General features: G+C 39.5%; 6 protein-coding genes and 1 pseudogene across 7 annotated transcripts; 1 reads left to right on the top strand and 6 right to left on the bottom strand.

Moving 5' to 3' along the window:
• Window positions 1-71: 71 nt before the first annotated feature.
• LOC146510118 (E3 SUMO-protein ligase ZBED1-like) lies at window positions 72-2,956 on the bottom strand. The gene is made up of 2 exons (XM_085174512.1): window positions 1,793-2,956; window positions 72-1,658 (listed from the first exon to the last, which is right to left on the bottom strand). The coding sequence occupies exons 1-2, from the start codon at window positions 2,860-2,862 to the stop codon at window positions 1,001-1,003; spliced, it is 1,728 nt and encodes a 575-aa protein (XP_085030638.1). The 5' UTR covers window positions 2,863-2,956; the 3' UTR covers window positions 72-1,000.
• Window positions 2,957-6,767: 3,811 nt separating this feature from the next.
• Window positions 6,768-10,799, top strand: LOC146510116 (uncharacterized). Its single transcript, XM_085174583.1, has 3 exons — window positions 6,768-6,862; window positions 6,949-7,066; window positions 7,198-10,799. The coding sequence occupies exons 1-3, from the start codon at window positions 6,791-6,793 to the stop codon at window positions 7,356-7,358; spliced, it is 351 nt and encodes a 116-aa protein (XP_085030709.1). The 5' UTR covers window positions 6,768-6,790; the 3' UTR covers window positions 7,359-10,799.
• Window positions 8,963-9,532, bottom strand: LOC146510117 (claudin-4-like). Its single transcript, XM_085174574.1, has one exon. It carries the CDS (start codon window positions 9,530-9,532, stop codon window positions 8,963-8,965), a length of 570 nt encoding a protein of 189 aa, XP_085030700.1.
• A 1,111-nt stretch (window positions 10,800-11,910) lies between the features above and the next one.
• LOC146510115 (serine protease FAM111A-like) lies at window positions 11,911-13,450 on the bottom strand (annotated as a pseudogene).
• Window positions 13,451-14,269: 819 nt separating this feature from the next.
• On the bottom strand, window positions 14,270-17,273 carry LOC146510114 (claudin-4-like). Its single transcript, XM_085174560.1, has one exon. The coding sequence runs from the start codon at window positions 17,124-17,126 to the stop codon at window positions 16,464-16,466; it is 663 nt and encodes a 220-aa protein (XP_085030686.1). The 5' UTR covers window positions 17,127-17,273; the 3' UTR covers window positions 14,270-16,463.
• A 953-nt stretch (window positions 17,274-18,226) lies between these two features.
• LOC146510113 (claudin-4-like) lies at window positions 18,227-19,467 on the bottom strand. The gene has a single exon (XM_085174568.1). It carries the CDS (start codon window positions 19,197-19,199, stop codon window positions 18,573-18,575), a length of 627 nt encoding a protein of 208 aa, XP_085030694.1. The 5' UTR covers window positions 19,200-19,467; the 3' UTR covers window positions 18,227-18,572.
• A 341-nt stretch (window positions 19,468-19,808) lies between these two features.
• On the bottom strand, window positions 19,809-23,724 carry LOC146510112 (serine protease FAM111A-like). Of its 2 annotated transcripts, none has more exons than XM_085174518.1 (3): window positions 23,348-23,724; window positions 22,655-22,717; window positions 19,809-22,439 (listed from the first exon to the last, which is right to left on the bottom strand). In XM_085174518.1, exon 3 carries the CDS (start codon window positions 22,050-22,052, stop codon window positions 20,607-20,609), a length of 1,446 nt encoding a protein of 481 aa, XP_085030644.1. In that variant the 5' UTR covers window positions 22,053-22,439; window positions 22,655-22,717; window positions 23,348-23,724; the 3' UTR covers window positions 19,809-20,606. The 2 variants fall into 2 exon arrangements, with proteins under 2 accessions (XP_085030644.1, XP_085030645.1); XM_085174519.1 differs by having other exon boundaries at window positions 22,054-22,439; window positions 23,348-23,710.
• Between the last annotated feature and the right edge of the window lie 1,149 nt (window positions 23,725-24,873).

Below are 24,873 nucleotides of genomic sequence, written 5' to 3'. Positions count from 1 at the left end.
GGGGACCACAAGAGCCACATGCGTCGAAATAAAGAATTCTGTGCTTAAATAATGAATTGTACAAAAAATGATGCGTTTGTAAAATCATTGTATTTATCCAAACATCAGTAAATTATTACATTGTAATTATACTGATTTGAGCTCATTTAATTTAATATGCGGGTGCACACATTCATTCTCAACTGGACATAAATGATGATCAAGAACAATGTTTAGTTTTATTATTAACATGATGTCTGTGTTTATTAATGCAATTTGAAAGTAAATACTCAAAAGTTGGATGTATGATGGACTCATCAAATCCCAGCTTCTAAACACAGTATGCTGAATCTTAGCATTAAATACCCAGTATATTCTAATCAGTACAATTTAAGCATTCACAGCACCTACAATATCTACACCTGTGTGGTGGCAAATGTACAGATCTTTCTCTCTCATATATTTATATCTATCTATCTATCTATCTATAGTGTCAGTTGATTAAATTATCGTGACTAAATACTCATGATAAATCACAAATTAATCTTTTTTTTTTAAAAATCTGTTCTAAAGGAACTTTAGGATACTCTTCATGTTTCTAATACCTTCAACAGTATGGGAGTGGACAAACTACTATACTTGCTTTATGCAAATATGTGTTTATTTTTAATCGCAACAATTCAAAACAATGAAAAATACAATGAGAAATCCAGAATACTGTTCAGCAAAGCCTCAAAGGTACTGAATACTCAAAATTATGCCAAAAGGAATCATATACTCCCACACAATGTAACTGTTTAATTTACCATTAGAGTGGGATCAAAACAAGGAGTGCAGTTAGGGTATGAATAAAACAATTTGGCTATACTTCTTTTTGCTCTCCAGTTTGTTTGTTTTTAAGCAGAGGCTGAGCAACCCAAGCTTCTTCCTCTTTTTTTCCTAATAAAACATGAACATGGAAACAGCACATAAGAGAAACAAAGAAAAAAAAAACCCTAGAACATACAGTACATGGGTTGTATTACTTTGCACTAACCCAATTGCTCAAACAGACATGCATCTTAACATTTTGAGATGACAGGGCAGCTCGCTTGTTCTGAAAAACATGCCCAGAAAGTGAAAATAACCTCTCACATGGTATGGATGTGGCAGGTGTTGCCAAGTACATGCGTGCAAGGTAGGCCATCTCACTGTGTGCCCCTTCATGCTTGGACCACCATTTCTGGGGACAGTCCTCTATGTCAATAGTTGGCTCTGCCCTGTATCGCTCCACACATTTCTCAATATAGTCCTCCTCTTCATCAGATGAAGACTCTGAGGCAAACATGAGAGCTGATCTTTTCTTAGATGGCTCATATGTTGCTGGTTGTTCAGGCTGTGCAGGCCTCTGCCTCTCCCTGAGCAACGCACTGATCAAGCGCCACACCTCAGCCCTGTCAGCTCTGCTTAGACACTTAAGACCCTTAAACCTAGGATCCAGTGCTGTTGCAACCCTGAGCCACATGATGTTAGTTTTTTCCTTGTGCTTCTCCATTTCTGCTTTAAAGGTCTCCTTGAATTTAACCATGTAAGCTGGGTCATACTCAGAGACCTCCATCACTCGCGACAGGTGACACAAAGCTGGCAACACCACTGAGCAGGAAACAAACTTCTCCCCTCCCAAAAGTTCAGTTATATACCTGCAGTAATAGAGAAACATAATAGAGAAACATACGTCATTAAGAATTTGTTACATTCAATCACAAAAGGTCAAAATACTTTATACACACACTCTCTATGTCAGAAGTGGTAAGAGTAAGTATTAATAAATTACCTGCAGTGTTCAAGAACCGTCTCCAGCTTCTTCAGTTTCTCCACTTCAGCTGTTGTTGGCATTATGACATTGGTTGGATGTAGTGCCAGTGCATCTCTCAGTGGTTCTTGATTTCTCAGAACATGCTTGATCATCTCCAGGGTACTGTTCCATTTTGTTGATACGTCCTGTGTAAGTGACTCTTTTTTATGAAAATGTGCAATTTGCTGTTGTTCGAGCTCCAGTGCGTTCGGTGGGCTATGGTTGAAATGGCCTATGACCTTTCTGCATTTTGCCAATGCGCTGTTAAATGGACTGTTCTGTAGAGAAACTGTGATGGCTCGATGGAGGCTGTGTGCGATGCAAGGCATATGCTCTACAGGTAGCTGACTGGCCGCTGCAACCATGTTGCATGCACCGTCAGTGGTCAGCGTGCTGACTTTATGTTCAATCCCCCACTGTCTAGCTACCTGCAGAAATTGCTCGGCGCACGTGTCGGCGAAGTGCTGCTCCTCAGTCTCCATAACAGTCAGAACATGCGACTTTAGTTCCCACTGTGGTGAAAGATAATGTGCTGTTATTCCAAGGCAACTGTGATTACTTCGAAAAGTCCAATAGTCTTCGGTGAGTGCAACCGTATTGGTCTGCCCCAAAGCCTCCTCGACTTTGGCTTTCTCATCTTCATATAAGTTGTGGATCTTGGCTACAGTGGTGGCTCTCGAAGGCAATTCATACGTGCAGTCGTTGGACGCTATGCGAATTATTTCAAGTAGCCCCTCATCCTCCACAATGTCAATCGGCCTCCAAGCTGTAGCCACCCATTTTGCTATGGCTGTTGAAAGTTTGTTGGTTGTAGAATTGTCCATACGTCTCCTTTGAAAGCTATCCAGCATGGTCTGCATTTGGCGAGGGAGATTCTCTGCTTCAGCTGTGTGCTTGGCTAGCAAATGGTATTTGAGACTGGACGTGCTACGGTGATAACGCAGTTCACATCGACAGTAAATACAAATTACTTTGGTCTTGTCAAGAGATCCATCTGGCATTGCTTTAAAATTGAACTTGCCGTTCAAAATACGCCCTTTTTTGTCCATTTCTGCTCACTAGCGATGGCTCGCTTGAAGCTGAAGCTCCGGTGCGTCCACAACACACTGGTTCTCGAGGCTTGATTCGTTTGGTCAGAGTCACGTGACCAGTGACGTCCGAAGCTTCATAACTGATACGATTCGCGGGATTTGTGGAGTGTTTTGGTTGCGAGAGATAGCAAACCACTGATCATTTTATTAAGAGATATCGAGCCAGCGAGGAAGAGAGGAGGTTCTGTCGTGTGGGATTATTTTGAATTGATTTTGGTCAATTGGGTGGGTTTGTCAGCTTTCTCTTCTTGTTTTTCGCTTATGTTTTCTGTGTTTTTATTTGATCTGAAAACGTGAAAAGGTTAAAATGTCTTAACAAAACAAAAATCTGCTTTTCATAATATAAATATCGTTAAATAACTTTAGAAAGACTTCCATTTGACCCTTTTAATTTAAAATAATCTAATAAAATAATCTTAAAACCTCTACCAGAAGCCCGGGGGCTTGAGGGTCCTGCGCAGTATCTTAGCTGTTCCTAAGACTGCGCTGTTCTGGACAGAGATCTCCAATGTTGTTTCTGGGATCTGCTGAAGCCACTGGGACCATTGTTACCTTCACCCTCCACATTTTCTTGAGCTCTTCTCTGAGCCGTTGGTATTTCTCGAGCTTCTCGTGTTCCTTCTTATTGATGTTGCTGTCAATCGAAACCGCTACATCTATCACTACGACTGTTTTCTTCTGTTTGTATACCACCGCTATGTTCAGTTGGTTAGCCATTACCATGCCAGGGTTCCCTGGCCACTGAGAGTACACCTTGGCTGGTTCTGTAGAGAACAGCTAGTTATTCTCCTGCCTTCAATCTCTCTGGTGTACCTCTTCGAGTGGCTGGCCAAGGCTGTGAGTCTTTGCTTGGCAGTTTCCAAGGCCTCAGGTACATAACCAACTTACCTGGATGATTGAGCATGCATTTAGAAACTATTGATTAACGTTAATAAGCGAGTGCACACATTTCTGTCCTCTTAGATTTCTGAATCTTAAGAGTGAATCAATTTACAGCAGGAACCGCACACCTAGTCATCAAATGTTTGGTAAAGCAGCATGAGTACTGTAAAATTTAGTAGGTTCCTGTTAAAAATCACACAAGCATCACACCACATCTGGCATATATACTTCTATTTTATACAGTACACAGTTGAAATTATAAACTATATATTCCAGTCATCCACTTATCAGCAATTCTTGAGTAAATGCACGTCACTGATAAATCAGTGCAAGTGTTTTTAACAATCTGTTTCTTGTTTTTGTAGAACTCATCAGCAGCTGTATTTAAATGTCTTGTTCAATTTTCCCAACCTGGAAGCCAAGCTTCTGAGTCTTATCCCATGTAGGTGGCTCTTCTATGTTGTGCCACTTCTTTCCAAGATCCAACCTTTTTCACTTGTGTTTTCTTTATCTAATAATTTAATTTGTTGAATGATTTGAAACACGTTTTCACACCACTGTAAGTACGTAGAAGTTCAGTTCAAAAACTATGAACAGAATCCAATATCCACAAAACAAATATGTAAGACTGCTTTCTTCCATTTGCGCAACATCTCTAAAATTAGAAATATCCTGTCTCAGAGTGAGGCTGAAAAACAGGGACTAGAAAGAGAGAGCATATTTCTCCTGTTTTGGCTTCCCTTCATTGGCTTCCTGTTAAATCCAGAATTGAATTCAAAATCCTGCTCCTCACATACAAGGTCTTAAACAATCAGGCCCCATCTTATCTTAATGACCTTGTAGTACCATATCACCCTATTAGAGCACTTCGCTCTTGCACTGCAGGCCTACTTGTTGTTCCTAGAGTATTTAAAAGTAGAATGGGAGGGGGAGCCTTCAGTTTTCAGGCCCCTCTTCTCTGGAAACAGCTTCCAGTTTGGATTCGGGAGACAGACACTATCTCTACTTTTAAGATTAGGCTTAAAACGTTCCTTTTTGCTAAAGCATATAGTTAGGGCTGGACCAGGTGACCCTGAATTGTCCCTTAGTTGTGCTGCAATAGTTGTGATGCGACTTTTGTTGTTATTTAGCGCTATATAAATAAAATTGAATTGAATAGAATTGAATTGAATAATGTGAATCACTGCAAATGTACTAATGCCCAGTTTGTAACAAGAGACACGATGCCTGATACTACAAAACAACCCCAAGAGATTAAATGCCCTCTCCAAGTCCAAAACACCCGACATATATCGACCAGTTGGGCTTACTTGGACAACCATTCTTCCATAGCATTAACAACAGACAAAAATGAATGGCTTGTATTTGTATAGGGCTTTTACTTAGTGCCGATGGACCCAAAAGCGCTTTACACTACATTCAGTCATCCACCCATTCACACACACGTTCACACACTGAATTAAATTAAGATTTAAATTGTTTAAACTGCAACTTTCAGTTGCAGAAACTAGAAATTTTAGTTATTGTGGACTTTCTAGTGAAAAATACCATCAGGCAACCCTGTCAACAAAGATCACCTATGGCCACTGAATTGTTGAGTGCAATATTAAATGTTGAGATTTCTCCTCTCAACAAGTTTCTTCACACACTGACCAAAATGTCTTGCTGTCAAATGCAATTGCAAACAAGGTATTTCTTCAGCAACAAACTCTGAACTCTTCACTATCTGGATAATGTTGCCTTCAGTGATATTTGGAAAAGGATAACCAAAGTTAATTATACTCTGGGTTTGACTAACAAAGTGTATTCCTGGAGTATTTTATTTATTCAACTAAAAAATGTTTACGATAAAATTGTAAGTTAAACTCAGTAATATTCTGCTGTGGCTTCTTCTGAAGTTTTTCTTCTACACAAGTTGGACCAGCCGGCTGAAGATTCTCTAGGCTTCCCTCACTGCTTTATCAATATAGACACTGATGGCCTTCACATGCTGCTGAAGCATTTCTATATCTTGCTGTGTGTCCTGGTTTCACTGTTGGATGTTGAGTCATGTTGGCCTGAGCTCTCTCTGCGTCTCAGTCCTTTCTGCTACAGCTGACACTGTGTAGTGTCCTCTATGTTCCTCTATACCACAGACGTTAACTGATATACTGCTGATCGCTGGTTCTGAAAAGTCCTAATTTTATACCGAACCTGGAGGTGGCTCTCACAGTAAGAGGCCACACACTGCAGACAGGAGTTGGAGACTTTCAGGGCTCTCCCAGTGCACACACCACAGGCCACATCTTTAAAGTCCAACATAGTGTTGTGGATGAGGAGCAGTTTAGAGTGCTAGTCTTCTTCAGCTAATTAGGTGTTTGCAGAACTAGCTTTGGTATGAAGCCCTTTCTGCACTGATAACAGCTGGAAACTCTTCTTAATCTCCTCCTCTTCCCAGTAGTTCTTGATACAGCTTATTCAGTAGTTGTGCCCACAGATAAGAGTTGTTGGATACTTGAGTAAATCCAGACAGATTAAAAAGCACAACTTCTTCTGGTCCAGCTGAACCCTCATTCAGACATTTTCATTTCCTTACAGTAGATCAAATCTGAGCTTTGATCAGCTTAAGCCTGTGTTTCCTGTGTTTAGATCTGCAGCGAATAGGACTCATCACTTTTTCCTTGTTCTATCTCGTGTTATGTGACGGCTGTGTGCAGGCAGGAAAAGGACCCAAAGTGCAGACTCTGGAGACAAATGTAAACTTAAATAGCTTTAATGCTGAACTCAAAAGGGTAACAAACCTCAGAATACAAAATAACTAGTGATGTGACCGTCACATCACTAGTTATTTTGTCACATTGTGACATTCTGTATCGAGGCTTCAAAGCTTGTGTCGAGTAATGGAGGGGGCGTTTCTGCGATGCGCGTAACGAGGCTTGCTTAATTTATAGGAGGAGCTGAAAATGATGACGTCCGAAGCCTCGCTGCCCGGTTTAGGAGAGTGAGTAGAGAAAGTCAGGAGAGAATGGAGCCAGCTAAGAAGAGGAGGATGTCCTCCCCTGTGTGGGAACATTTTGATTTTATTCCTCCCAACAAGGTATGTAAATGTCTACAGAAGATTAATTTTCATAATACTGATGGTGCAATACAATTTATGTTAAGCTGTCTTTACTTTTGTACAAGGTGAAGTGTTTGCTATGTGCCAGGGAGCTGGGATATAACAACAACACCTCATCCATGCTTAGGCACTACAGAGCTTTGCATGAGAATAAGGGGAACACTGATTGTGGAGCAAGACCAGGTGAGCCATCAAATGCCATGATAATATAGCATGCTGTAATGTTACTAAATGATATAACAATATTATACAACTGTAATAAGTTACGTATGTGATATTTATATTTGTGCTTTGTTTTTGTTGTCTTTCCTCAGGAGAACAATCTCAAATAGATGAAGACCTGGTTAGCATGGTGATTGAGGACTCCCAGCCATTTAGCATTGTGGAGGACAAAGGATTTAAAAGATTTGTTAAATCATTAAATCCTAGCTATGTTCTCCCCACTAAAAAGGTCATAAAAGCAGTGAAAATTTAGTTTTTACAGAATAAATTGTGAACAGGCAGTGTGTAGCTGTCAATACCTCAACGTTACAAAAGCACAACCACTGTCCACACCCCAACCACACCTCACCTCACAGTAAATGATCATTTCCATTTTAAGCATTCTGAAATAATCATTTTCCATACTGCCAGTATAAATATACACAGTATACTGCCATCACTACAATATACATGTTTTACACACTCCTTTTGTTGTTGACATTTACAGGCTGTGTGCAAAATGCCAAACTCTTCAAATTCATGGCAACTAATATTTTTACGTCCAGTAGATGTCCTACTAGAGCAAATGAAGCTTCAAGATGCTTTGCGCTGGGGTGAACCAATTGGATGAAAAGCTTCAGTGCTTCATGAAGCTTCTTCTGCCCATCACTAAAAATAACCTTACACAGCAAGGTGAGGGTATAGATAAGGGAGATCGCGACACGGACAAACTGAAACACAGGGCTTAAATACACAGAGGGAGCAATCAGGGAATGGGAAACAGGAGGGAAACACAGCTGGGGCAACTCAGGCCAACGAGACAAAGGAAGCACAACCAGACACATTAACATGAGACACAGACTTTCAAAGTAAAACAGGAAACATAACACAGACTGAACTTACAGACACAGAGTCACAGGCAGGCACTGCAACAGAGGGAACAGAGACGTAAACCATTAGATAGAACTCTAACAAAGAAACCAAAGACTAGAAATGATAAATAATATAATAAACTCAAAACTCTGGGTCAACGACCCAGGCATCCTAACACCTCGTTCAGAGCTGTCTGAAAAAATGGGGGAAAATGTGGACAGAGATAAGTCACTGTGTTAGAGAGGAGGCAGCAAGTTTCCCTTCATTCCAGGAAGAGGAGTGGCTTCTGTCTGGCAATGAACAGCAGTTCAACATGCATTGTATGCTTGACAACAGGAACAAAAAAATCTGTGCTGCTAAATATATTTGTTGTGGATTTGGCTCTGAATGTAGAATCTGTGTCCCAAAAATTCCAGCGTGACACAAAGCATAATAGTTAGTAGTATGGTTAGCATTATCTGCATTGGCCCTTCTGCTCCAGTTAGCATTAGCTGCTGACATGGCAAGCTGGAGCAGCTAATGCTGCTAATGCTGAGAAAAACACTGTCCAACTATAACTTACGGCCTGAAAATCTATCACTTTGGAATAAGTAAGGGGATATAAGACAGAAGAAATTCAGTAAAATCTATTAGAACATAAACTTGCTCAACTCAGTTCCCATATCCTGTAAAAACCCATGCATATCAGAGGGTATGATTTTACACCGGCTCTGTTATTTACCCTGTAAACATTAAAAAAAGAAACTAAAAAAACAACTTTTGTGTGCTCACAAGCATTCAGAATATTACACATGCTCCTATCATATGTTTTGTAGACAGACAAAATGCAAAGATTCCTACAAATTTTACTCATATTTCAGACTTTATTACCTGATGTTAACAGTGGATTCAGTTAAACAGAAAGTGAAACCATCATGAAACCTTTTTCTTGTTTCTAGGAGAACGCTGTCTAGATGAACGTTGTTGTTTAGTGTTAGTATGTGCAGATTTAACGTCACATTCTGTCTAGTTCCTGCAGAAAAAGGAGCAGCAGAGAAGGGCTCCTCCCAGGTATAGCAGTCCTGCGGACACGAAGCCGATGTAAAGTGAAGCTCCCAGTTCCGTCATTTGATTGTTGGCCAGGTCAGGGTTGAACATATCCTTAACGATGGCGTGTGTGGTCCAGTGGACAGGCAGGGCCACCAACCTAGCTGCAATGAGAAACAACACTCCAGAAGCTATATCCGCTTTGGTCTTTCGCCTTGCGTCTGGTATAAAGTTGGTGCACTTGCTCCCACCTACACCAAGCAGAATCCCACAGAACTGGATGATGATAGCAAAAACGATGAGCACTCTGGCATCCTGCAGGTCTTTAGGTAAGTCCTGTATAGAATTGTAGGATTTGCACTGCATCTTGCCTGTACTCCTTATCACACACGTCACCCACAGACCCACAAAGTGGATCTGAGAAGTGGTGATGCTTGAACCAATGAAGGCTGAGGTTTTCCACAACGGCAGTGCGCAGATGAAGATCGTCCCTAAAAAGCCAATGATGGATAAGAGCAAACCCAGAACATGTCTACAACAGGCCGACATGATGAAGCTGTGTCGATCTCTTCAAGGAGGAAAGGAGGGTGCTCCTGAGAGTTGCATTAATTTGTCTGTGAGAGACGATTTCAGCCGGTAGTTGTTTTTGTTGCACATTCTCTTCCTCTCCATGACAGAGGAGGAGTTTTCTAGCATGAGCTGAAACAGGTTTGTGAAGAAATATCACTAAACCACCCATGAAATGTAGAGCTGAGTACAGAAACAAAGACTTGACAAAATGAATGTGTTTTGAACAAACAATTCAAATAAAGACATACTGTTTTATAGGGTGTAAAAATTAAGTGTGAAAACAGAGACTGAGTGATAACTACTGAAATAGTCCAGCGGTGAAAGCAGTCACTGTGAAACAACTCTTTATTTATTCAGAATTTTGGGATTAAATACAAATTGAGTCCCTTAGTAAGTTGTTTCAGTGTAAATTATCAGCATCGCTGCAATGTGTGAGATTTATTCGCAGCACTTGCTAACATATAGTTCCCAGCCAGAACACATAACTTTCAGAGTGACCCGATACTCTTGGATTAATGACTTGCAGAAGTTTGAATATATAGGAGTGATAAATTGTCTTGCACTTTTTTTAACCTGAGTATCAGTGAATGACCAAGAATTCTTGGCACATGTAGGGTCTGGCAGGCAAACCTTACAATTAGTCAAAAAATAATAATAATCAAACCCTACACAGCAAAATAAACCTGCATCTTTAGATCTGGTCAGTATTCTGTTCATTGTGTGTAGGGAAGATATTTACTGAAAATAAATCTGAAAGTGACCCTGATTCAGGCTCTCATATGATTAAAAAACAACATAAAAAGCAATTAAACAGCAAACCGTATTTATTTGATATAAACTGGTCATATTGAAAATATTTATAAGGTATGATATTTTGAAGCCTTTGATCAACACTCCATATATATTCAGCCACAGTTGATTCTAAATTTTTAAATTTGAAATAAAGCATGCACAAAAAAAGAGAAAAAATACAGATAAAAAACAGTACAAAGGGTATAAATGTAAACCAGACTTATTTGAGACTGTACTGTGTAAATGTCACATCAAAATGAGAAACCTCAACATGATATTTATTAGGGATGCAACGATACCAATTTTTTCAAACCGATACGATACAGATACTTGGATCTGAGTACTTGCCGATACCGAGTACAAAAACCGATACTTCTACCACACACACACACACACAAATGCAATGAATTGGAAGACAGGTTTTATTTTATTCTCTGCCGATAATAAATAATATCTTAATAAAAATGACCACAAAAAAATTTCAAGTGAAAAATAAACACTTCTCTCAAATTATTGCAGTCTCCACATTGTAATTTAACAAAATATCACTGAACTATTGGCACTGTCTCCAGCTTTCAGAATAATAAATAAACACTTCTGTTTGGAATAAAATAAATACAAATTAGGTTTGAGAATAAAATAAACTTTTAAATTATTGCAGTGTCCATATTATAAACAAACAAACAAAATAACGAAAGTATTTGGCATTGACCAACGAACTCCTCATCTGCCCGTGGATCATCAGTCCACTGTGCCGTTAAACCAAGGACTGACATCGCACACACTGCTTGTCTTTACCTCTTTAGAAAGTTTTGGCACCATTATCTCCCTGATGTGTGGGCGGCTGGGAATTTCATATCGCAGCTCGAGTATGCTGAGAAAACGGTGCAATCCTATGTTTTCCACGACCGGCATTGGCTGGTCATCCAGAGCAATAAAATGAGTCAGAGCCTCTGTTATTTTAACTGCCCGTGGATTTTCTCTTGACATTTTTCATCGCTTTTCCAAAACCCGAGTTAAAGTTGGCTGTTCCGGTCCACAATGCTGACATTTTGTTTAGCCTAGCTACAGCAGCCTCCAGTTTCTCTTTTTTTATCTGGAGCCGCCAGTCTCACTCGTCTAACCCTGTGCCTGTTTAGTGCGGGATGTCCCCCTAGTGGCCAATCTAAAAAACTACATCAAAAATGACAATCCACCCTCTGATTAATGAAATAAGTTAGTATCGGTTCGTGGTATCGGTTAACTTTTACGAGTTAACCGATACCACATTTTACAGTATCGGTCCCGATACTCGATACCAGTATCGGTATCGGTACATCCCTAATATTTATCACATCCATATTATTCGAGCTCTTTAACATCGGAGCAGATTCTCTTAGTTTCTTCACATTTAACCGAACACAACATTGGAAAGTCATTATTACATGCATTTCAAAAGCACAGAACCAGCATACATGCATTATTATTATTAATATTATTTATAGTACATGATGCATCAGTTGTTTAACAAAACCTTATGTGAAAGAGTCAATTGAAAAAAAAAGTATTAGTTTTTTTAAACAAGTGTCCTGATTTATTAAAAATAACGACTGCTTTTACTGCTCGAACTGTTCTCACTTTATCTTCTGTCTGCAGTTAACCTTCTGTGCACTCAGTTAATATCCATGGGCTCTGGCTGCTCTCTCCGAGAGAAGAATTCAAAGAAAGCCTTCAAACTCTCGTCATCTACAGCCACTGAACTGTTCACTACATTTTTAAACCTTATGAGATTTCTGCTCTCAACGAGCTTCTTCACACCAACCAAAAAGTCTTGCTGTCGAGCACATTTGCAACTGAGGTATTCTTTCAACACATCAAACTTTTCTCTCTCCACCATTTGAATAATGATGTGCTCAATGATGTCAGAAAAGGGATACCCAAACTCTATGACACTCTGGTTTTGACCCATCACACCAGGGTAGGCATACCCTCCTGAATGCATTGCAACAACATCGCCGTCCTCGTTAAAGACAGGAGAGCCAAACGACCCAAAATACAAACAAGACTCGTAAGTCAGAAGGTGTTTGCGCTGTTTAAGATCAACTGCCACTTTTTCAAAGAACCTGCGAGTAACGAACTGGACAGGCTCTTTTTTACTGTAATGCCTTTCCACAACGTGATTCCGGTTCTCAGATGAAACAACCAAACAAGATTCAATCTTTTCCACCATCTGGATGTCCAACAATGCTAATTCCACCACTGTGACGAATGAATCCACAGTGTGTTAGGAGACTACCAGGCAATATCTGGATATCACTGAGCTTTAACAAAGCCCAGTCAGTCCCTGACACATCAGGTAAGTAATTATAACCAGAAACCTCTTCCACATCTATCAGACCATCTTTCTGCTCCAGACTTTCATAAGAGAAAGTGACAGTGACCCGCTCATTAAGCCGGCCGTTATCATTACAGAAATCTTTAATAACATGGGCATTTGTGAGGACAAATCTGCTGAACACGAGGAAACCGCTTCCTTGTGGTTTTCCATTTATTCTTACTTGACAAACAGAATGACTGAGTTCCATGAGTTTCCTCATTGTTTTTACTTCTCGGCACGACTGAGCATTGCTCCCAAACTCCAGACGCAAAAGATTCTGGGCGAAATTAAGATCATGAGCTTGTTTTTTTGCTGCTTTTGATTGAGTCTTTAAATTCTGAAGACAAACAATTTTGCATCTGTTTTAAATAAATATTTCCACACAGATTTGGTTTCTTTTCTGCTACATTGTCGGTCTCTGATTCGACTGTGTTAGTCTGCTGTGAAAGCTCCTCATACCCACCAGAATCACCTGCCTGAGATTCACTTTGCAGCACGTAAGCGTCATCAAGACTGCCAGGCTGACTTTCTGGTGGATCAGACTTGTCGAGCAATTTGATCTTAAAAGTTTCATCATCAAGGTCGTCAACCAGATTGCACATCTCTGTGACCTGGGGTCTCACCTGGTGTGATAGACCGCAGCCTCTATGGATCTTGTGCTCAGAGCTTGTTCCTGTGATGCCATGATTAATGCCTCTGTGCTGTTTTTCAGTCCAGCTTTGTCCAGCCACTGGTAGGATTTCTGGATGTCAGATGGTTCATTTTTACTGCCAGGCGCTCATGGAGTGCAGTCAGCTTCTTCAGCCAGTAGGCATGAACATTACAGGGCCTGGTGCTGTCCAACTCTTCATGCTGGAGACCCTGTCTTGGATGTCTGCCACTGTGATGGTTACTGGTCCCTGTTCAGGGAGGTTGCTGTGGTCTGCCCTCAGATCCACTAGCCATTCAGCATTGCCGTTATGGGTTGCATCCTTCTCCCATATGCTCTTCCAGTATTGCTCTATTTCTAGCCTTGGTGGTGCTGTTCTCATATTGTTCCCTGGCTCGTTCTGTAGAGAACAGCTAGTTTATTCTCCTGCCTTCAATCTCTCTGGTGTACCTCTTCGAGTGGCTGGCCAAGGCTGTGAGTCTTTGCTTGGCAGTTTCCAAGGCCTCAGGTACATAACCAACTTACCTGGATGATCGAGCATGCATTTAGAAACTATTGATTTACGTTAATAAGCGAGTGCACACATTTCTGTCCTTTTATCACTTAGATTTCTGAATCTTAAGAGTGAATCAATTTACAGCAGGAACCGCACACCTAGTCATCAAATGTTTGGTAAAGCAGCATGAGTACTGTAAAATTTAGTAGTTTCCTGTTAAAAATCACACAAGCATCACACCACATCTGGCATATATACTTCTATTTTATACAGTACACAGTTGAAATTATAAACTATATATTCCAGTCATCCACTTATCAGCAATTCTTGAGTAAATGGATGTCACTGATAAATCAGTGCAAGTGTTTTTAACAAATCTGTTTCTTGTTTTTGTAGAACTCATCAGCAGCTGTATTTAAATGTCTTCTTTTCACTTTTCCCAACCTGGAAGCTAAGCTTCTGAGTCTCATCCGATGTAGGTGGCTCTTCTATGTTGTGCCAAAAAGAAAAACAATTTCTTTCCAAGATCCAAGCTTTTTCACTTGTGTTTTCTTTGTCTAATATTTTAATTTGTTTAATGATTTGAAACACTTTTTCACACCACTGTATGTACATGGAAGTTTAGTTCAAAAACTATGAACAGAATCCAATATCCACTTCATTTGAATTTGAATTTGCTGGTAATGTGAATCACTGCAAATGTACTAATGCCCAGTTTGTAACAACAGACACGATGCCTCATACTACAAAACAACCCCAAGAGATGCGGTTAAATGCCCTCTCCAAGTCCAAAACACCCGACATATATTGACCAGTTGGGCTTACTTGTCGACACTGTTCTTCATAGGATAAAGTGCTGGTGCCGTGTTCCACCACCAAGAGCCAAGATCATTTCCAGAATTTTTATTTATTTAATCGTAATTCTAGGAATCTTTTGGCACATGGTGTTTTGGAAATGTAACAGTTTCTGTTTGTAGACTTTAAAAAACTACAGTTGATTCATTCTGAAGATGTTATATTACTTTAAATACAAATTCAAACTAGGTCCTCATGGTACTAATGTCACTTGTAACTGTACTGTGTATACACAGGACTACTGATATAGGGTTGTGTTTTTGTGGCACTTAAGTTTAAATTGGCCTTGGACAACCATTCTTCCATAGCATTAACAACAGACGAAAAAAATAAAAATAAGAACATCATGGCTGTGTACCTCCATACCACAGAGGATAACTGATATACTGCTGATCGCTGGTTTTGAAAAGTCCTAATTTCATACTGAACCTGGAGGTGGCTCTCACAGTAAGAGGCCACACACTGCAGATGGGAATTGGAGACTTTCAGGGCCCTCCAAGTGCACACACCACAGGCCATATCTTTAAGTCCAACATAGTGTTGTGGATGAGGAGCAGTTTAGAGTGCTAGTCTTCTTCAGCTAATCACGTGTTTGCAGAACTAGCTTTGATATGAAGCCCTTTCTGCACTGATAACAGCTGGAAACTCGTCTTAATCTCCTCCTCTTCCTAGTAGTTCTTGATACAGCTTATTCAGTAGTTGTGCCCACAGATAAGAGTTGTTGGATACTTGAGTAAATCCAGACAGATTAAAAAGCACAACTGAAGCCCTCATTCAGACATTTTCATTTCCTTACAGTAGATCAAATCTGAGCTTTGATCAGCTTAAGCCTGTGTTTCCTGTGTTTAGATCTGCAGCAAATAGGACTCATCACTTTTTCCTTGTTTCCCTCATTTTGTCAGACAGCTCTGACAAAATGAGGGAAAATGTGGACAGAGATAATTCACTGTGTTAGAGAGGAGGCAGCAGGTTTCCCTTCATTCCAGGAAGAGGAGTGGCTTCTCTCTGGCAATGAACAGCAGTTCAACATGCATTGTATGCTTGACAACAGGAACAGAAGAATCTGTGCTGCAAAATATATTTGTTGTGGATTTGGCTCTGAATGTAGACTCGGTATCCCAAAACATTCCAGCGTGACACAAAGCGTAATAGTTAGTGTTATGTGTAGAATTATCTGCTAATTTGGGTAAAAAGCAAAAAGAACATAGCATTAGCCCTTCTGCTCCAGTTAGCATTAGCCGCTAACATGGCAAGCTGGAGCAGCTAACACTGGTAATGCTGAAAAAAACACTGTCCCACTATAACTTACGCCCTGAAAACACTTAAAATAAAGCCTACCGTGAAATGTGTAGTTCTTTTTGCTGGCCAACATATGCTGGTCTACTAATCATTGAGAACAGTACAGTTAGCACAGTGTAGGTAAGAGCATATGAGACAGAAGAAATTCAATAAAATCTATTAGAATGTAAACTTGCTCAGCTCAGTTCCCATATCCTGTAAAAACCCATGCATATCAGAGGGTATGATTTTACACTGGCTCTGTTATTTACCCTGTAAACATTAAAAAAAAAAAAAAAAAAGAGAAACTAAAAAAACAACTTTTTTTGACTGTGTGCTCACAAGCATTCAGAATGCTGCACATATTCCTACCTTATGTTTTGAATACAGACAAAATGCAAAGATTCCTACAAATTTTTACTCATATTTCAGACTTTATTACCTGATGTTAACAGTGGACTCAGTCAAACAGAGAGTGAAACCATCATGAAACCTTTTTCTTGTTTCTAGTAGAACGCTGTCTAGATGAACGTTGTTGTTTATTGTTAGTATGTGCAGATTTAACATCACATTCTGTCTCATTCCTGCAGAAAAAGGAGCAGCAGAGAAGGGCTCCCCCCAGGTATAGCAGTCCTGCGGACACGAAGCCGATGAAGAGTGAAGCTCCCAGATCCCTCCTTTGATCGTTGGCCAGGTCAGGGTTGAACATATCATTAACAATGGTGCGTGTGGTCCAGTGGACAGGCAGGGCCACCAAGCTAGCTGCAATGAGAAACAACACTCCAGAAGCTATATCCGCTTTGGTCTTTCGCCTTTCGTCTGGTATAAAGTTGGTGCACTTGGCCCCAACTACACCAAGCAGAATCCCAAAGAACTGGATGATGATAGCAAAAACGATGAGCACTCTGGCATCCTGCAGGTCTTGAGGTAAGGTGAGCGTAGAATCATACTCTTTGCACTCCATCTCATGTGTAGTCAGCAGAATGCAGTTCACCCACAAACCCTCAAAGATCACATAAGTAGTGGCAATGTCAGCACTAATGAAGTCTGAGACTTTCCACAATGGGAGGAAACAGATAACTATTGTCCCTAGAACACCAATGATGGCTGAGACCAAACCCAGAATCTGTCTGCAGCTAACTGCCATGATGAAGCTCTGTTGATCTCTTCAAGGAGAAAAGTTAGTAAGAGAGTTTTGTAAGAGAAGATTTCAGCAGGTATTAAGTTTTATTGTCCACACAGAGGAGAAGTCGACTCTGGTTTTCTTTCCTACTGATTAGAGAGTGCTAAAGGAGGTGACAGAGGAGGAGTTTTCTAGCATGAGAAGAAACAGGTTTGTAAAGAAATCTCACCCAACCAGCTTGTTTCAAAGCACCTGTGATACGGACAGTTGGTTTTCAGATGTGAATACAAAGGCCGATATCGCAAAATCAGAAAAATGCAGACATGCAAAATGTTAATTATGAACAATCGGGGTTCAAATACTGGTGGAGGCATACAAGGCACACATCCAGTAGGGGTCACCAAGCTAGGCTACCTTAGCTTAGCTTACCTTAAATGTAAACAGGAGGGACTCTGTTAAATAGTGAATTGATATATATAAAAATGACAGTGATGACTAAAAGTAACTACCCAAGTAACTACCCAAGTAACTACCCAACTCTGTACTAAGTCACAAAGCTACTAAATTAGCTGAAAATGTTGCGAGTTAAAATTGTTAAAAAACCCCATTGTTATATATTATCTGAGCGATATTTTATGTTAATAGGCTAACATGTAACAATCGGCCAATCTGTTTTAATCAGATTCTTTTGTAGAGCTGAAATATAAATTGTCACATATTATAAATGTACTCATATTTACTTGCGCTGTCTTGTTTCATCAAATATTAGCTTTGCGTTAATTTTTAATAAGGTTGATCCATGAAAATGCATTTTGACATAACTTTGATCAAAATAACTCACCTTTGTTCTGTCTGCTTAACACAACTGGTGTCTTGAAAAAAACTGAGACAAGTCTGACAAGTCTGTGAGCTGATAATAACTTTAACTTAGTATGTGACGTTCTTTAACAAATGTTGTGTAAATATTTGTTAGGAATATGGGGTTTTTCCTTACGCTCTCATTCTTTAATGCAAAAATCTACCAAACGAAATAAAAAAAAATAATATATTTTTAGACTGTTTGGCAGCAAGGATCTACCACAAAAGCTGTAAAGATACTTTCACAAACACTCCCAAAACCAGATTTAGTGTTAGAATTTCTTTATCGTTTGACATTATTGTAATTATTCTTGCTAACATAATGATGTTATATACTCATAAATGCCAGTCTTAAATTATATTGGCATATAATTGTACACAGAAAAAAACATTGATCAATAACAAATAAAAGGAAAAGTAAGTTCAAACAACAAATTTAAATCAATTACTTGTTTTTTGCATTACTAGTATGCATTCACACATTCAAAATCCTGGGTGTTTGTTCCTACAGTTTGTTTTGAAGCCAAAAAATTTACAGTCAGTTAAGCAGTCATAATTTTTTTACTTATCTTAATAACAGACTAATTCAATGGCAAAGAGAAAGTGAAACCTTTATCTTGCTTCCACAGACTCAGCCCTGGAGTATCCAACCTCATATTCAGTCTCATTCCTGGAGGAAAAGGAGCAGCAGAGAAGGCCTCCTCCCAGACACAGCAGTCCTGCAGTGGCCCAGCCGATGTAGAGTACGTCTCCCGGCTCCACTCTATGAACGTCGTCCAGGAAAAGGCTGTTGGAATTCATACTATTGGTGAGGTTGATCCAACATGAGCTGACTGGTAGGGCCACCAAGATACCTGCAATAAAAAACAAAACTCCGGAAGCTATAACCACTTTGGTCTTTTGCCATTTGTTTGGCACAAAGTTGATGCATTTGCTCCCAACCACGCTAAGCAGAATCCCACAGAACTCGATGATGATAGCAAAAACGATGAGCACTCTGGCACCCTGCAGGTCTTTAGGTAAGTCCTGTATAGAATTGTAGGATTTGCACTGCATCTCGCCTGTACTCCTCATCACACACGTCACCCACAGACCCACAAAGTGGATCTGAGAAGTGGTGATGCTTGAACCAATGAAGGCTGAGACTTTCCACAACGGCAGTGCGCAGATGAAGATCGTCCCTAAAAAGCCAATGATGGATAAGAGCAAACCCAGAACATGTCTACAACAGGCCGACATTAGGAAGCTGTGTCGATCTCTTCAAGGAGGAAAGGAGGGTGCTCCTGAGAGTTGCAGTAATTTGTCTGTGAGAGACAATTTCAGCAGGTAGTTGTTTTTGTTGCACATTCTCTTCCTCTCCATGACAGAGGAGGAGTTTTCTAGTATGAGCTGAAACAGGTTTGTGAAGAAATATCACTAAACCACCCATGAAATGTAGAGCTGAATACAGAAACAAAGACTTGACAAAATGAATGCATTTTGAATCAACAATTCAAATAAAGACATAATTTTTACACCCTATAAAACGGTAAATGTGAAAACAGAGACTGAGTAATAACTACTGAAATAGTCCAGCTGTGAAAGCAGTCACTGTGAAACAACTCTTTATTTATTCAGAATTTTGGGATTAAATACAAATTGAGTCCCTTAGTAAGTTGTTTCAGTGTAAATTATCAGCATCGCTGCAATGTGTGAGATTTATTCGCAGCACTTGCTAACGTATAGTTCCCAGCCAGAACACATAACTTTCAGAGTGACCCGATACTCTTGGATTAATGACTTGCAGAAGTTTGCATATATAGGAGTGATAAATTGTCTTGCACTTTTTTTAACCTGAGTATCAGTGAACGACCAAGAATTCTTGGCACATGTAGGGTCTGGCAGGCAAACCTTACAATTAGTCAAAAAATAATAATAATCAAACCCCACGCAGCAAAATAAACCTTCATCTTTAGATCTGGTCAGTATTCTGTTCATTGTGTGTAGGGAAGATATTTACTGAAAATAAATCTGAAAGTGACCCTGATTCAGGCTCTTATATGATTAAAAAACAACATAAAAAGCAACTAAACAGCAAACCGTATTTATTTGATATAAACTGGTCACATTGAAAATATTGATAAGGTATGATATTTTGAAGCCTTTGATCAACACTCCATATATATTCAGCCACAGTTGATTCTAAATTTGAAATAAAGCATGCACAAAAAAGAGAAAAAAAATCCAGATATAAGACAGTACAAAGGGTATAAATGTAAACCAGACTTATTTGAGACTGTACTGTGTAAATGTCACATCAAAATGAGAAACCTCAACATGATATTTATCACATCCATATTATTTGAGCTCTTTAACATCGGAGCAGATTCTCTTAGTTTCTTCAAATTTAACCAAACACAACATTGGAAAGTTGTTATTACTTGTATTTCAAAAGCACAGAACCAGCATACATGCATTATTATTATTAATATTATTTATAGTACATGATGCATCAGTTGTTTAACAAAACCTTATGTGAAAGAGTCAATTGAAAAAAAACTATTCGTTTTTTTGAACAAGTGTCCTGATTTATTAAAAATAACGACTGCTTTTACTGCTCAAACTGTTCTCAATTTATCTTCTGTCTGCAGTTAACCTTCTGTGCACTCAGTTAATATCCATGGGCTCTGGCTGCTCTCTCCGAGAGAAGAATTCAAAGAAAGCCTTCAAACTCTCGTCATCTACAGCCACTGAACTGTTCACTACTTTTTTAAACCTTGTGAGATTTCTGCTCTCAACGAGCTTCTTCACACCAACCAAAAAGTCTTGCTGTCGAGCACATTTGCAACTGAGGTATTCTTTCAACACATCAAACTTTTCTCTCTCCACCATTTGAATAATGATGTGCTCAATGATGTCAGAAAAGGGATACCCAAACTCTATGACACTCTGGTTTTGACCCATCACACCAGGGTAGGCATAACCTCCTGAATGCATTGCAACAACATCGCCGTCCTCGTTAAAGACAGGAGAGCCAGACGACCTAAAATACAAACAAGACTCGTAAGTCAGAAGGTGTTTGCGCTGTTTAAGATCAACTGCCACTTTTTCAAAGAACCTGCAAGTAACGAACTGGACAGGCTCTTTTTTACTGTAATGCCTTTCCACAACGTGATTCCGGTTCTCAGATGAAACAACCAAACAAGATTCAATCTTTTTCGTTCCACCATCTGGATGTCCAACAATGCTAATTCCACCACTGTGACGAATGAATCCACAGTGTGTTAGGAGACCACCAGGCAATATCTGGACATCACTGAGCTTTAACAAAGCCCAGTCAGTCCCTGACACATCAGGTGAGTAATCATAACCAGAAACCTCTTCCACATCTATCAGGCCATCGTTCTGCTCCAGACTTTCATAAGAGAAAGTGACAGTGACCCGCTCATTAAGCCGGCCGTTATCATTACAAAAATCTTTAATAACATGGGCATTTGTGAGGACAAATCTGCTGAACACGAGGAAACCGCTTCCTTGTGGTTTTCCATTTATTCTTACTTGACAAACAGAATGACTGAGTTCCATGATTTTCCTCATTGTTTTTACTTCTCGGCACGACTGAGCATTGCTCCCAAACTCCAGACGCAAAAGATTCTGGGCGAAATTAAGGTCATGAGCTTGTTTTTTGCTGCTTTTGATTGAGTCTTTAAATTCTGAAGACAAACAATTTTGCATCTGTTTTAAATAAATATTTCCACACAGATTTGGTTTCTTTTCTGCTACATTGTCGGTCTCTGATTCGACTGTGTTAGTCTGCTGTGAAAGCTCCTCATACCCACCAGAATCACCTGCCTGAGATTCACTTTGCAGCACGTAAGCGTCATCAAGACTGCCAGGCTGACTTTCTGGTGGATCAGACTTGTCGAGCAATTTGATCTGAAAAGTTTCATCATCAAGGTCGTCAACCAGATTGCACATCTCTGTGTTCACTTCAGTGCGCATGTTAAAGAGCACGCAATTCTTTTTGAACATGGTATTGAGAAAACGACCATCTCTTCGTAGAGCTTGCTTCACTTTTTCCCCTTCGTATGCGTAAACAGTAATTTCCTGCATGTCTTTTCTTAGGTCAGGATTTTTCAGGATTCTAACAACATTTTTACCTCCTCATGCTATGACATGAAATATCACAAGCTTGTTAGATTGTCTCTATTTGCAGGGATAACCAGAGCCGCTAACTGGTTTCTTTGGCTTCTCCACAGCTTTCACAAACTTCAGAGTCAGACGGTCATTTTTAATTAGTCTGCATGGAAAGTGTGAAGCGATCGCTTTCCCACTTCTTACAATAACAAGCTCTTTGCCCTCCTGCTTTTCTGCAGCTGCTTTGAACTTTGGACTTTTCTTCAGGCAGTCCTCAATAGTTTGCGCTTGATTGCAGGTATGGGTATAGATGTTCTTCCTGTAACTCCACTCAAAAGAATGGGTCAGATGAGGCTTTTCGTCCTAGGAAGAACAAACAATCAGGTCTCTCTTACAGGGGAATCTTATTCTATTCAATTACTAACATGTTCTTAAGTCACTTTGCACTATTAAAACATTCCTAGCTAACAAAAAACAGGTACACCTATAACTCAATTAAACTGCCTGAAAATATGTGGGTATTTTATCCATTTCTTTTTATTGCCAACACAGAAAAGAAATAATGAATAAACCTTTACCTTTGCAGCAGGATTTAGATCAGGAGGTGGAATATTTTCCTTATCCTGGGAGTGTGTTGATTCCTTGAAGTAACAGAGAGGAACATTAACGCAGATGTAGTATACAGTTTTTAAAAGAAAATAAGGTCCATTATAAGAGTTAGGTACTATTGGTAAACTGATATAATTACAAAGCATTGAGAGTCCATTTCACCTGCTTTGGTGTGCAGTGACTAGAGCACTGGAGAGGCAACGAGAGGCAACTGTCAAAAATGGAATACTTTCCACAGACCATTGCTCAAGACTAACCTTTATCTAGTTCTGATTTTTGCTATGGTCCTTGTCACTGCTTGTACCATGAGACAATACCTGTAGTGACATTTAGGACACACAGGCAGTCAAGTTCCTCCAGGATGGAGCATCTATATGAGCAATGGCATGTGCTCAACAATTGTAAAACAATTTTTCTGGGGGTGGTCTTGTTGCCACTCCAGTGTCCCTTATTGCACTAAAGCAACTTAAACTGATTCATAGTGACTTATGCTCCCTGCCTGGTTATGTTTAACACATTTTGTATTACACTGTTGATTATCAAGTTTGAGCAGTGTATTGTATGTACACCATAACCTTACAAATCAAAACATCCCTGTACATAAATTCATTCATAACAACTTTAACTGCTTCATAAACTTAATTACATGAGAAAATCAGCACCTTAAAATTGTCTCTTGGAGGGTTATTTCTGCTCGTCATTCTTCCTGTTGAATGTGACAAACAGGTACTGCAGTTTCTTACCTGAAGAAAAGTGATTTTTAATCAATTACACAACACATTTTACTGTGTGCATTAATGTCAATGTGATTTATTAAGATCAACTTCAATGCAAAAGGAAATGCATAGAAACACAAAAGCAGATAACCAATGCCAGTTGTAGATTACAGAAGTTTTAAAAATTGGGCTGCATTACATCACACATAATTCTTAAATGTGACAATATCTGAAGATAATCCAAAACAAAATTCCTTAAAATGCAACCCTAAAAACAAAAAAGGTAATTAAAGTTAAAAAATAATTAATACAACTGTGGGCTAATAAAAAAAAAAAATCCTCTTTGTAGCAGGTGTCCACTTGTTGGAGGCTGGTGGGCCCCTTGACCTTCTTCTTGTTTGGATTCCTCACCATGATATTTGCTGATGATGCACAATGCCCTGGCTTGGAGCATTCCCCATGTTGCTGGAGCTGGTGGGCATGGCTGTTGTTGCTGCTATTGTATCTCTATCTTCAAATTCACAGGTGTTAGCAATATTTGCCCAGACCTCGCCTTTGTGTTGGCAGCCTCCGTGTTCTTCTCTGCCACCTGATGTTTCATCATTTCTTCTGTTAATTTTTCCATTTCTTTGCAATGTTGATCCTGTTTTTGACACATCTCCAGTCTTGGGGCTGCTTCTTCATCCAACAGTTGTCCCAATGGGTCAATTTCCCTTTGTTTACTATTAATAACTCCTGGAGGCGCTTTAATGTAGTTTCCGCATTCTTTATCATTGATTGAGTTGAGTTCATAAATAAGAAGGGATGTAGAAGTGGAAACATAGGTATGGACTCTGCAGCCACTGGTCCAGTCTCAGGTTCATCAACACTCTGGCTTTGTGTCAAATGATTCTGCTTCTTCCCTTTAACCATCATTTAACACATTGTGGTTATTTTGACCAGAAGATCTTTTTGTTATCCATATCAGCCTTCCTTGGACTGATACGGAGCCTTATAGATAAACATAAATCCCAACAGTACACATCCAGTATGGGTCCCCAGGCTATGCTACCTTGAAATATGAGTGAGAACCATAATGGCCTCAGTTATATGTAAATGGAAAGTTGTCCTGGGTATTCTGAACTTGGGTGTAGGGCCCCTTTTTTCAATTGCTGTGTTGCTGTTATACTTATTAAGTACCCGGTGAAGGTATAAAACCGAAACAAAGTGATGGCACATCTAACAGCTTAAAATGATGTCCCAGTAGTTGGTCATGCTTGTTAATGTAACAAGCTCTGTTAGACTCTGTTAAATAAAGAATTTTTATATATGAAAATGACAATCATGACTAAAAGTAAAGGACTCTTTCAACTACCCAACTCTGTACTTAAAGTTCTCAAAGTTTCTAAAATTAATTAAATTCCCAAATTAACTGCAAATGTTGCATTTTAAAATTGCTAAAAAACAAACAAACCCATTGCTATTTAGCATCT

This window comes from Neolamprologus multifasciatus, chromosome 10 (genome assembly GCF_963576455.1).
Source record: "Neolamprologus multifasciatus chromosome 10, fNeoMul1.2, whole genome shotgun sequence".
NCBI lineage: Eukaryota > Metazoa > Chordata > Actinopteri > Cichliformes > Cichlidae > Neolamprologus > Neolamprologus multifasciatus.
Note: the sequence above shows the minus strand (reverse complement) of the source record. Positions and strands in the feature narration are given on the sequence as shown.

Excerpts from the sequence above, each read along its gene's own strand:
- LOC146510117 (XM_085174574.1), bottom strand. The coding sequence starts at position 9,532 with ATGTCGGCCTGTTGTAGACATGTTCTGGGTTTGCTCTTATCCATCATT.
- LOC146510112 (XM_085174518.1), bottom strand. The coding sequence starts at position 22,052 with ATGCAGGAAATTACTGTTTACGCATACGAAGGGGAAAAAGTGAAGCAA.
- LOC146510113 (XM_085174568.1), bottom strand. The coding sequence starts at position 19,199 with ATGTCGGCCTGTTGTAGACATGTTCTGGGTTTGCTCTTATCCATCATT.
- LOC146510114 (XM_085174560.1), bottom strand. The coding sequence starts at position 17,126 with ATGGCAGTTAGCTGCAGACAGATTCTGGGTTTGGTCTCAGCCATCATT.
- LOC146510118 (XM_085174512.1), bottom strand. The coding sequence starts at position 2,862 with ATGGACAAAAAAGGGCGTATTTTGAACGGCAAGTTCAATTTTAAAGCA. Across the intron at positions 1,659-1,792 it reads ACGGTTCTTGAACACTGCAG|GTATATAACTGAACTTTTGG; the intron begins GTAATTTATTAA and ends CTATTACTGCAG.
- LOC146510116 (XM_085174583.1), top strand. The coding sequence starts at position 6,791 with ATGGAGCCAGCTAAGAAGAGGAGGATGTCCTCCCCTGTGTGGGAACAT. Across the intron at positions 6,863-6,948 it reads ATTTTATTCCTCCCAACAAG|GTGAAGTGTTTGCTATGTGC; the intron begins GTATGTAAATGT and ends CTTTTGTACAAG. Across the intron at positions 7,067-7,197 it reads TGATTGTGGAGCAAGACCAG|GAGAACAATCTCAAATAGAT; the intron begins GTGAGCCATCAA and ends GTCTTTCCTCAG.